The sequence below is a fragment of the Rhinolophus sinicus genome, linkage group LG12, assembly GCF_036562045.2.
Source record: "Rhinolophus sinicus isolate RSC01 linkage group LG12, ASM3656204v1, whole genome shotgun sequence".
Taxonomy (NCBI): domain Eukaryota; kingdom Metazoa; phylum Chordata; class Mammalia; order Chiroptera; family Rhinolophidae; genus Rhinolophus; species Rhinolophus sinicus.
In genome coordinates this window covers 50249323-50262458 of record NC_133761.1, presented here as the reverse complement: position 1 = coordinate 50262458, position 13136 = coordinate 50249323, and the positions used below count along the sequence as shown (strand labels likewise).

The following is a 13136-nucleotide window of genomic DNA, read 5'->3' as shown; positions in this document are numbered from 1 at the left end:
TAGAATGAGGCATTGTTTCCAGTATCCTCCTTACCCTTTTAACAACACCCAAATGTATTCACATTTCAACAGCAGGAGACACAATACCTCCAGCTTTCTGTAAGGCATGAACAAGGAAGCTGAATGATTCAGTGGAAAGAATCTGACTCCAACATGAATATTATGACAGCAATTCTGCTACAGCATTTGTAGGAATACCGCTTTTTCTCCTTACAACTATATGAACCTCAGGACAACTGTGTAAGGTAAGAAAGGGCAGGTATTTACATATATCCATTTTATAGATAAGGCTTGGAGTAATTAAGTGACTTGCTTGGCCTGTCCGAGTAAGCATTCAGATCCATTAATTAGACTTGAAAGATAATAGCTCGGCCTTGCCTCCATCTCGATAGTTACTTATTGCATATAAGACTGCATAACACATAAATCACTATTTTAAAAGTGGTGGCTTCTAGAATTTTAGAGTGCATTTATTTTTCAACAACAAAAAAAAACAAAAAAAGTCCTGTAAATTAAAATTTGTATAAAGTGGGCCAACTTATGTTGGAAGAGAGTAAAAGCAGTTGATTACTTAAACTCATACCTGAATTCAAAGCAAACTTTCTTTATCCCGGTTTTTATGTCAAGAGCTTCATTTCTTTGTATATAGTATCTTTATTCCTGCTGATGTCCTATAATTTTGGCATTTGCTTGTTGATATATATATATATATATATATATATATATATATTCCTTAATACACTCGATATGAATAACTAATACACTCTACACAACTAATATGAATAAATGGCTTCACACTGAGGAAAGGAATGACTTTGGGATTCAGCGCTGCAGGGTGGACAAAGTGTATTAGGAAGATAAATACCCGATTGTAGTCCAGTCAGCAGGAAATACATCCTTAGGCATTTTATAGTTTTAAAGAAATAGGAATCCTTGGGGGCAGTGCAGTGAGTGGGGTTTATGCCAGTTCTTTTTATTGCACGTCATATAACTAAAGCCCCAGAGCACCCCATTTCTGTTGTATGAGACTTATTCCTGTATTTATTCATCCCTATTCTTAAAAATAAGAACAGAAATGTTACTAATCTAGTATAGGGAAGTATTTTTACATCATAGGTTAATTTCATTATATGTGTAAGTTTAATTTCTGTTCAAGTTTTTGTATTAATGTCAGTATTTTTATTGCCCATTATAAAGAAGAAATTTGGGGGAATGTATTGCTGAGGAAGAGCAGGGAATCTTGCTTTTCAGCAAGTAATTTAGTTGTTAATTGCCTAAAGTAATTTATGTGAAACAGGATAGAGAAGTGAGCTGTGTGTCCTGTTCCCTTAGCAGTCCCGTTTCACGACAGCATAACATTATTTGTAACGCCCCCTGTTGTTGAAACATGAATAACAACCAGGTGTTTATCAACAGGAAAAAGCAAACGATAAGAAGTGCACCGGAAACCTTGTCATGAGACTGCAGTCTCCTTGCACAAGTGTGTGCTGCAGCTCCGTCCTGCGCTGCCAGCCACTTCCCGGCATCTCTTCTCTTCCTTGTTGTCCCTGTACCTCCATCTCCTCCTAGGTTCCAACCTGGGCCAGTCCCAGAGAAAATGTATCAGAACCTTAGTCCTGGGTCCTCATATTATTAGTGGATAAGCCTGGGCGAGTCAATAACACTACTTAAAAATAGGGAACGTTTCAGTAATCTATGAGATGGTCCATCTAATAATTTTACTAACTTTCTTCCATCAAGGCAGTGATTCTCAAACCAGGGTGATTTTGCCTTTCAGGGGACATTTGACAATGTTTGGAGGCATCTTTCGTTGTCAAAACTGGGAAGGGGAGCTACTGGTATCTAGTGGGTAGAGGGCAGGAGTTCAGCTAATTCCTACAATGCACAAGACAGCCTCCCCACAAGAAAGAATTATCCCATCCAGAATGTCAATAGTGCCAAGTTTGAGGAAATTACATTAGAGAAAAAGTTCTGAATATTTCTGATGAATCTTCTTTCTTTTATGCTCCCCATTTTTACCTTTTCTCCTCAACACCTCTGACTCCCTAAGTGTTTCTTCAGCAGCGTCATTATTGGTAGAACTGCTATCTGCTGCTCCCTTGTAATCCGTACCCCCCATCTCCCTTGGTATAGGATTGAAATGGAAGGAGGCAGACCCAGCCCTCCTGGTTTCTTGTGTTTCTCCTTGGGTGATGGAGCCTGTGGAGGAAAACCTGGGAAATGAGCAAATGGCCACAGAGATGAAGGAGATGTGATTTTAATCTAGACCAACCTTTCCTAAAGTTGGTGGGAATCGTCAGGGTAGCCTGTTGACCATACAGGTTCTCAGGTGACGTCCAGGCCTTCAAGGGCCGAGCTTGGAATGGACACTAAGCAAACTCCCCAGGAGATTCATCATTTTTAGCTATTTCAAGAGCTGACATTTCTAATCACTGTTCCTACCAAGGGAGAGAGCCTTGCTGCTCAGGTCTAGAGGGTTTTAGCTTGAACATCAAGGGTGAGAGTTAAATCTATAGGAAACCCAATTAGACAATGTGGGGGAGGAGCTTGAAAGAGTGGACTGTGAATGGATCTGGCAACCAGCCTGCTTTAATACCAACTAGCTTTGCTTTGTGTTAGACAAAATACTTCCTATTTGTAAACTTTCCCTTCCCCACCTCCAATTTTTCCTTAGCTCTTCTTAGTTTGACATTCTTGGCTCTGGATAACTAAGACTTTCGAGGAAATGATATTTTCATGCCAATCTGAACTGCCCCACACTAGTCACTGAGATGGGGTTTATATGCTGCCACCTCACAAATGTGTATTTTAAACTTAAGCATTTTGTCCCATTATGCACTGCCCAGGATATAGCAATTACCTTTTTCCTTAACACAGTCTAACATGCTGCTTCTCTTCTTTCTTAATTCTCCTTTTGTTGTCCTGAGGTATCTCATGTCATAGTTTTTAGCGGACTAGTTACTTACAGACACACACAATTACAGCTGAATGTGTTGTATGTATTCTTGCAAGAAAAGTGACTGGTCCTCTGGCTGTGTTTCAAAACTCTGCTTTAGTCAACAGCATGGTAATAGAATGGAACTTGAAATGGAACCAATGTTACCACCTGCTGTAAAACCTAAAGTCTGAGCTCCTTTGAGAGCTTTATAAATGATAAATGACTATATTCAGATTTAATTCGGTCCCTTGAGATTCCCTCATATTTTTAATTTGCTCTTCTCGGCTGTCTCAACTTTTCTTTACTCGGGGTCAGGTTAGTAATCCAGGAAAGAACACTGAGGAACTAGAATTGTTATTGCAGGTGTGGAGTCACATGGCTATCCCATAATTTATTCATGTATTGAATTTTTTCATAGAATTAAAAAGACCTCAAGCTTCTCCATCAATCACAACCAACTCACTTTATTGGATGTTTCTAGAGAGAATCCACAGAGAGTTCTAGACAAGCAGAAGATCTGGGTTCTCCTCAAAGCAAAACCTCACTAATCTTGTGACTTTAGGTTAGTCGTGAATCTCAGCCCCTTGTACCACACTCTTAAATGGAGATAAGGAGCCTTTCTTGCCTCACATGTCTGCGAAGATCTGAGAAAAATACATGGGACAGGACTTTGAAAATTATAAACTACCATATGAAATACTAAGGTTTTCAATTTATTATTGTGATTGGAGAACAAGAGACGACAAATCTAATAGGAATACTATTAGACTTGCTATCACCCATAAAATGAACACTTTATAGGGTTTATTTAATAGTCAAAAATTATTAAGTGATGACTGTCAAGTAATGTTTTAAGTTGAAAAAGGAATCCCTTAGAAAAAAGTGCAGGAAGTTGGTCTTGCTTTATGTTCTTCTAAACTATATTTGCTACTTTCCATTAGGGACATTTTTTCTTTTTATTGAAATCTGACTGGGACAATTTCTAAGCATCATTTCACCTTAGTGTTTGGTTAATTACAGGGGTGACCATGTTTACTCCAAGATTTTTATTCTTTATTTGAGAAGAAATATGGTCACGTGTACATAGCATTATAATCAAAAACATTTCAATTGGCTCCTCAAAGTCCTTGAGATACATTCCAAGCTCTTTGCCTGGCAGGTAAGGGCCTTCTTGGGAGAGTCCCTAGCCTTTTACTTTCCTCTTACTAGAACTCTCTGCTTCTACCATATTGAATTATTTGCAGGAATCCAAATGGTGCACGCTCTGTCAGGTCTCCATGTGTTTACATAAGCTGTTTCCTCTCCGGAACAGAGCTGACAGCCCTTTCTCCCTACCCCTCTTTATTTGCCTGGTTAAAATGTGCGTAAGATTCAAGAGTGATCAGGTGGTGCCTGCTTCCCAGAGAGTCTTTTCCCAATTGGATATTCTTTCTCCTACAGTCAGACTTGGACTTTCTCCTTATACCCCTTCTCTGGGGTGTGAGCTCCTTGAGGGCATGGACCTTGTGATATTAACTGTTAAATCTAACGCTAGGGATTAACAGATCGGGGGCATGATCCAAGCAGTACCGGTTCTAAGCACTTGTTCCGTTTGCTGTAAACTTAGCCAGTTTAGACCATTGAACTGTAAGTTAGCTATTCAATGCGGACATCTAGTGGCCAAAGGGGGAAAATGACTTTGTTCTGGAGCATTTGTACCTATTAATAGACTCAGACATTCAAGCTCCGGAGCTCAACCCCCTCCTGTGCCTTCTGCCAACTTTCCACCACTTACAGGAATGTTGCTCCCAGATACTTAACTATTCAATAATAATAATAATACCGTCTATATTACCATTTTACTAAATACATTCATATGACCCTTTTACCTAATACAGTCACTTAACACACACACACACACAGCATTTTGGTACAATTATTCCTGTTTTACTGGTGGGAAAATTGAGGTTCAGAAATGTTCATTAATTTTTCCAGAGTTGTGGTAATTATGTGTAGAAATTGGAATTGAATCCAAGATTTTGGCCCCCCCAAACAACCCTCTATTATAAAATTAATCACTTTGTTTCATAATTATTTATTTCTTTGTTTATAATTAATCTGATGAGTTGTTCTTCTGGGGCGTTTTTAGTGAACACTTTTCTTATTTAGGTACCCTTTTTATTTTAACAATTCAGCAGGTTGATGATTAGAGGTTTTTCTTTTGTTTTCCAGTAGATGGTGCTATAGTGAAAGTTTTTGTTTTCTCTTGCGGTACTTATGCCTCCAGGGTGGCTGTGGGGAGGTGTCACCCCCTGGGTGGTGGGTGCCCTTGCTGTGTCCAAGTCACCAGGGTCTCAGGGCACCACCGCCGTGGCGGGGGATGTGGTGGGCGGGTGGGAGCCGGGTTCATAAGCCTCCGATGCTGCTGCCTGGTTCCCGATGGCCGCTGGTGCCACTGGAGGCGGGAGATGCATCTCCACTGCTGCTGCCTGGGTCTGCTGCAGTTGGGGGAGGGAGCCGGACTCTCCTGTGCTGACACGTCCACTGTCCCTCTGACCCTCCACCAGATGTGGAAGCCTCACCGGGACTCCTTCAATACTATTGCATTATCTGCAGCCTTGGGCTCAGCGTCAGCAGCTAGGTAACCATGTCTGCAGGCACCGCCCCGTCCATCGCCCCTACCATTCTGATATGCCCACCTTCAGATATACTGATGTGCAGATCTTTCAGGCAGAGCAGAGGAAACTTCGTAGGGTTCTAGATGTCCGACTAGCTGTGGAGTTCTGGGGAGATACATGATGCTCTGTGTTTAATTAGAAGTATTTCTGCTGCCCACTGCACTGTACGTTCCATGAGGCACTTGTTTCACTCACCTCTTTATACCTCTTTTCTAGCATAGTGATCGACACATGTAGATAAGCAATAAATATTGAATGAATGAATGAAAGTTAAAATTATATCAGCTTATTGCTTTAATCATAAGAACTCATTTATTCATCAGTAAGGTACACTGAAATTTGCTAACCTACAACATAGTGCAATTATTTGCAGCAAGTTTTCTTACCTTTGAAGGACCAAATCATATTCAAGGTAAATTAACTAAAAGTTGAGGGCCAAACTGTATTTCAACATTTAAAGGCAACTATATATCATTAAATATTATATTTAATAAGAAAGTTTGTAAACTATACAAAACAGTATTTTGTTAGAGTGAACTTACTATGTCACTATCTTTAGCTTTCTAGATTTTCTTCTAGAAATATACTCAGTTAAAAGATGATAAATAACGTTTAGGGAAAAATTTAATAAGGTGGAAATAGATTCTTATTTTTGAAGACAACACATCAAACTTGATATTTCTCTTGTCCCCAGAATTACCTATGAATTTAAGTTTATTCTTTGCTATTTTATCACTGCTTTCTGGAGTATTTCCTATATCATATTCCAAAACCCAGTCTTTTCTTTCAGTCACTTAAGTATTTACTGAACATTCACTCCTTTATTCAATGAGCACTTATTGATAGCCACATGTAACAGACACTGGGAATAATACTGCCCTTCCCCCAAAAAAAAACCCCAAACCTGTCGTGGTATAAATGAATATTAACTATGTTCTGTCAACTGCTTTCTAGGTGTAGGATCTCTTCATTTGATACTTTTATAATTGTAAAATCACAAAATTTTGTAATGTGAAGGGATTTGCAATTTTATGAAAACAAAAATAAAACTAAAGTTTGAAGAGACTGCATGAATTGCCAAAGTCACAGAACCACCTAGTGGGGAGCTAGGACCCACTCCCAGGCCTCTTGAAAACCTGCTCTCCACACCCCTACTCTACTTCTCATGATACCAGTCTTGTTTTCATTCTCCATTAGAACCATTTTTCTACAACCTGTTTTGACCCACTCATTTTATGCTGATGTATTCTAGGGAACTCACAGTTTCATTTTCTCCTCTGTAGTTTTATCATATACCTTGTGGTTTTACCTCTATTAATGTAATCACTCTGCTCTCATCATATAGGTTGGAAATCTCCAAGTTATTCCTTTAAAAAATTTTATTAAAAAAAATTTTGTTTTTAGTTTTCAATTATAGTCGACACATAATCTTGTATTAGCTTCAGGTGTACAACAAAGTGTTTAGGTATTCATATAACTTATGAAGTGGTCACCCCAACAAGTCTAGTACACATCTGATACCATACATAGTTGTCACAATATTATTGACTATATTCCCTATCATGTATTTTAAAGTTATTCTCAACTTTTCTCCTTCCCTCAACTCTTCACATTCCATAAACCGATGGATTCTGTTGATACTAATTGCTCAATGTCTCTAGAATCCAGACTTCGTTCATACCTTTAAAGGTACCCGGCTTCAGACCCCATAATGTCTTGCCAGGACTATTGCAACTGCCTGCAAGCTGGTCTCCACGCATGGGGCAGTGTTTCAAGTTCTGTACTACTGCTAGAATGAGTATCCTTTCAGAGAAAAATGGGGGAAGAAGAATGGAGAACTTAACCATTGTCACTTTCATGCTTAAAAACATGACAGGAACAGACTCATAATTTACTCTTGTATATAGGAAAAGTTGTGGGGTTTTTTTTGTTTTCCCAAAGATCAAAAAGAAACAAAAAACCTTAGCAAGAAATTAAAAGTCTTTCTCGGTATAGCCTCATCTGCTCTTTCTAAGTTTATCTCCCTGTCATGTCCTCTGAACCCTGGCATCTGAATTCTCTCGTCGTTTTAGACTCGGTAATGGCCTTGATGCTCCGGTACATAATTCTTCATTCTTCCCGGAATGTGCTTCTCCTGCCTTGTTCACAAAGGCCCCATTTTCTTTGATTCCCACAATGCATTGTATCAGAAATGAATGAGATACAATGTATCAGGATTGTATAGTATTTACACCTTGTACAGTATTACAGGTGTTTACACATGCATTCCCTCCAGTCAGCTAGAGCTCTGAGTTTCTGTTATTATGGAACCTCCAGTGTCAGCACAGTACCCGGCACACATAGGTGGTCACTAGGAGCTTGTGAAGTGACTGAATCATTCTGGGGAGAGGCAGGGAAATAAACAAGTAGTATTGTTAAGGTGTATTTACTGTAAAATAGAGGTATAAATGAAGACTGTGGGAGTGCAGAAGACTTCACTCCCTTGCCAGCAATCCTTGCATGTGAACTGTCCATCAGCTGCCGTCTGCTAGCAGGTAGGTTACGGCAGCTCCCTGTGTAATTTTTCCATTTCTTTGGTCAGTTCACATTTGTGGAACCCATTTTGACTTTATCTCTAATAGCTGAGTCAGACACAGCTGTAAGAAGGAAAAAGCAAAGAGACGCTCACTTTACTGTTTCTCCCTGATTTGCTCGAGTTTCTCTCTACAGAAAACATAACACAACAGCTGCATCATGGGGGCAGGTGGGTTTTAAGGCTTTTATTTTTGTCCTGCTGCAACCCACACACCATTTTCTATTCCACATTTTCTTTTATGGGTAAATATATTTCCATTCGAATTTCCTGGGGACTGTGAGGCATGATTCCTCTCAGATATTTCAGCTTTTAGAGCACTATGTTGGTTCCAGACACACTGTCAGGAGTCTCCAGTGGAGAACGTAGCCTCTGTGACATCTGTGTTCCCTGGTGCCATGCTACACTGTCACACTCTCTCTTCCCGCAGGCACTGTTTCCATGACCACCCTCACTGTGCTGGCCTATGAACGTTACATTCGCGTGGTCCGTGCCAGAGTGATCGATTTCTCCTGGGCCTGGAGGGCCATTACCTATATCTGGCTGTACTCACTGGCGTGGTCAGGGGCCCCTCTCCTAGGCTGGAACAGGTATATCCTGGATGCACATGGACTAGGCTGCACTGTGGACTGGAAATCCAAGGATGCCAACGATTCCTCCTTCGTGCTTCTCTTATTCCTTGGCTGCCTGGTGGTGCCGGTGGGTGTCACAGCCCATTGCTATGGCCATATTCTGTATTCCATTCGAATGGTGAGTTGAAGACTACAAATGCCCCTCCCCCAAACCGTGTCCAGGGTAGAAAATTTTGTGTAGAGGAGAATCAAACTTCCTCCATGATGAGTATTTGCCCACAGCTGGAGCAGCTGGAGGGGACTTCCCATTTTATAGAATTTTGCACTATGAGTCACTCTCTGGAAAGACCAATGAGGAATAACAGTTTTTCTCTCTACACCACCATTCTCTAACAGAATAGGGAAGGAAAGGCATTCTAGACAGAAAAAAAAAACCAACCAAAAAAAAAAAAAAAAACCCCCAAAAAAAAACCCCACACACAGAAAAACCTATGTCTCCAGCACTCTTAGAATTTAAGAACTCTAACAAAAGGAACTCCACAGGTCCCATAATCTTATTCATTCAAAGGTCACATAAAACCATTAAATAATAGTACAGATGTTTTGTTGGCAAATCATTTTTGAGTCATAAAGGCCAGCACTGACCACTAACAGGTTTCCTGTTGGGTGCAGCAAGAAGGACATCTGATGTAACAGAATGTGGGGCACACTCCATATTCCAGTGTTTAACTTCAACTGTATATGTTTTTTTGCTCACTTGATGCTTCTTCCTACTCTTCTTTCACTTCTTTCATCAAACCTCTTGCCCACTCTGCCAAACCCCTCTAGCTTTCACCTCTATCTCTTTTTAAATCAAAGTTAGTCACATGTATCATTTAAAATCATGACCCACTGTCCTGAACTTCCATGATCCAACTTTCTTCACACACATCTATTTTGTTAAAAAAAGAAATCTTTGGGTCAATGCAATTACCTGTTTTCCGCATGCTTATAGTCAAATTAGAGAGGAGCTGGAGAAAAACGACACCAGATTTCCAGTGTCCATACTCAGATGTCCTCTCAGCAGTGTCTAGCAATCTTTTCATAATAAGATGCTCCACTCTTTCTACACAATTGCTACTACAAATTCTCAATTCTCATTTTAATTTCTTGCTCTACTTCCCCCCATTCTACCAAATAATCATGCTTCTTATTAATCGGGTAAAATAAAGATATCATCAAGAAACTCCTCAACTCCCTGCCTCCCTTTATACAAACCTCTATGTTTATATTTATTCTTAGAACCCTCCCTTTAGTTACAGGGCAATGGGAAAGAGGTCTATTAGGACCAAACTGATCCTGTATTCTGGTTATTCCCCCTACGCCATTCTCTGTCCCAGGGACCTCTGTCAAGTAATAATTTCTCTTTCACTTATACCTTCTATCTCTCCCTTCTACTGGCTCTTTTTAATACAAAAGCAAAATATACTCTTATCTCCCTCTAGTTATCACTTTATTTCTCTCCTCATCACTGCTAACTCAAAGAGTCATTGGTGGCTTTTGGTGATACATCATCACTCAATAAGCATTCATTTGACCAATATTTACTCAGCATCCAAAATGAAACAATTACTTACAATTATGGACTGAATGTCTGTGTCCTCTCCCAAAATTCACGTGGAAGCCTTAACCCCCAGTGTGATGGTATTGAGACATGTGGTCTTTGGGGCTCTTACAATAGGATTAGTGCCCTTATAACAGGAAGCAAGACCAGATCTCTCTCTCTCTCTCTCTCTCTCTCTCTCTCCCCCCCCCACACACACACATATAAGAACACAGAGAGAAGGTGGTCATCTCCAAGTCAAGAAAAGTGGCTTCAGAATGAAACCTGCCTTGCTGGCACCTTCATCTGAGACTTCTCAGCCTCCAGATCTGTGAGAAATAAATTTCATCCAATCAGTCTATGGTACTTTGTTATGGAAACACAAGCTAAGACATTTTCTAAGCTTTGAGGATACAATGAATAAGGTATAGTCCCTGCCCCAAAGAGTTTGTGGTTTAGTAAATTCACCTAGAATTTATTTCTCAACCCGTTGCAGATCAGCACCTTCTTCCTCTAGCACACTGTCCTAGAAACTGCTCTCATTAAGGTCACGGATGGCCTCCCAAATGTTACATCCAGTGGACACATTTCTATTTTTTCTGGCATCTGTGGTATTTGAGACTTCTGAAATTATTGACAACTTCCACTTTGCATTTCTTCTCCCATTTTACTAGGACCCCATTCTCTCCTGTCTTTATTGCTGATTCTCTGGCTCATCTTCTTAAGTCTCTTTCAAGGGCTTCTTTTGCATGGGACTTGCCAGCAGTCTGTTCTTGGCTCTCATCTCATGTCACACACTAGCCTTGGACAATCTCATAGACTGCCAGGGTTTCTCCTTCTAACAATAGCTTGGCGGCTTTGAAATCTCTGTTGCTGATCAGGTTGTTCTTCTGACCTCTGTCAGATGCTCGCAGTCACTTGCCTATTAAGTACTTCTAGTTGGATGGTCCATAGACTCGTCAAATTCAACATATGTGAAGATGAATTGGTCACCTTTCACCACAAATCTGCTACTGCTCTATTCGCTTTCTCAGTGAACGGTCACCATTCCTAGCTACCTAACCCAGAAATTAGGGACTAGTCTTTGACTACTCTCCATCCTTCTTTCCCCCATATCCAACTAATGGTCACTTTTTATCTATTCAACCTCAAGCATTTTTCCATATGCCCTTTCCCCTCTCTCCCACTGCCACACACTCAATTCAAAAACACCTTAGTTTTTTTTTCTTTTATTCTTGCTTTCCTCTAGTCCATTTTCTCCACATTGCCACCAGAGGCATTGTTCTCAAATGTAGATATTCTCATGCCACTGCCTAGCTTAAAATTTTTTAGGGGTTCCATTGCCTTCATGATTAAAAACAAAGTCCCTGAGTGTGACGTCCAGGTCCTGAATGACCATCTCTTGTCTGCCTGTCCAGCATCACTTCTTAACATTCCCTCCCCTCTTGCCACCTCAGGATCCAGCCAACTGCAGTATTTCTTGTTCCCAGTATTTTACATGTGCTCTTCTACCTTTTTGTGTTAACATGCTGCCTTTCCCTGGAACATTCTTTTGTCTTTTCTCCTTTCGTGGCTAACTCCCACTCACCTCAGAAGGCTAAGTTCAGGATCTTTCTGCTCTGACCCACCTCTGGATTGATTACCCATCCTGTGTACTCCCTTCGCCTCCCTGCCTCCTCATGGCATGTATCACTCATGGAAGCAGTCTGTATGTGTGCTTGTCACCCTCACCCAATAGTGAGTTAATTCCTCAAGACAAGTGACACAGTCTTATTTATTTTTTTCACTTACAGCTGGAATAATACCTGCATATAATAGGTAATCAGTGACTATTTTTGGAGTGAGAAACAGGGCATAGGAAAGGGAAGTGGTGAAAGAACAAAGAGACTTGACTAGACTGTGCAATGAGTAAAACACAGACCCTGTGCAAGCAATTGACTCTATTTCCTTATCCAGACGGGTGTCTCATAGCAGCAATGGAGACCCTGGTACGCACGTGAGAATGAGGACACGTGAAGTAGGAAAACCTACAGACGTGTGAATCAACAAGCACTGGGCACCTGCCGTTTATGTCGGCACAGGACACCTAGAGGGACTTCCGGGGAATTTGTCTCAAGTGGTTCATCCTTAGAACAAATCTGACAGCGGTGCCTATGCTCTTGCTCCATCCACAGCAATTTAAAAAAATACCCTCAAATGATTGAATACAGAGGGTGAGACATGACATAGAGCTCTTTATTCAGAAAATGTTGAATGAGCAAAGTGAAAGAATAGACAGGGATGAAATAAAGAGGACAAGAGATAAATGAAAACTCATCACGGAAACTTCACATATACCAGCCCCCATAATCTGAAACATTAGTCAGGACCTTCTCCTTACACCAGAGAGGAACTGGGGAAGTATAGACCAGTATTTTCTTAAGTTAACTTCTCCAGCATGCACGCAATTCCAAAGCGAGAAATGAGCACTTTGCTTTGATAAATGGTGAGAGATGAGGACTGACTGTCCCAGTACAGATAAAAATGTTGGGCCCTTGACAGTGGGGACTTGGGGGACAGATCACTGGGATGTGGTTATGTCAGTAGTTAACTGAAACGCTGAGGAATCATGATTCCAAATATCCCATAGTGTTATAAAAGTACATAGGACTATTACTCGGCCATAAAAAGAATGGAGCCTTACGTTTGCGACAACATGGACGGACCTACCGGGTGTTATGCTAAGTAAAATGAGTCAGACAGAGAACGACAAATGCCATATGATCTCACTTATAGGTGGAATCTACAAACAAAATAAACGAACAAAACAGAAACA

General features: G+C 40.5%; 1 protein-coding gene across 1 annotated transcript in view; it reads left to right on the top strand.

Moving 5' to 3' along the window:
* The window catches only part of OPN3 (opsin 3), a 34950-nt gene that overhangs the window by 12743 nt on the left and 9071 nt on the right, over window positions 1-13136 (top strand). Inside the window, exon 2 of the mRNA XM_019746832.2 lies at window positions 8598-8917. Within this exon, the coding sequence (XP_019602391.2) occupies window positions 8598-8917 (320 nt within the window). The remainder of the gene's footprint in view (window positions 1-8597; window positions 8918-13136) is intronic.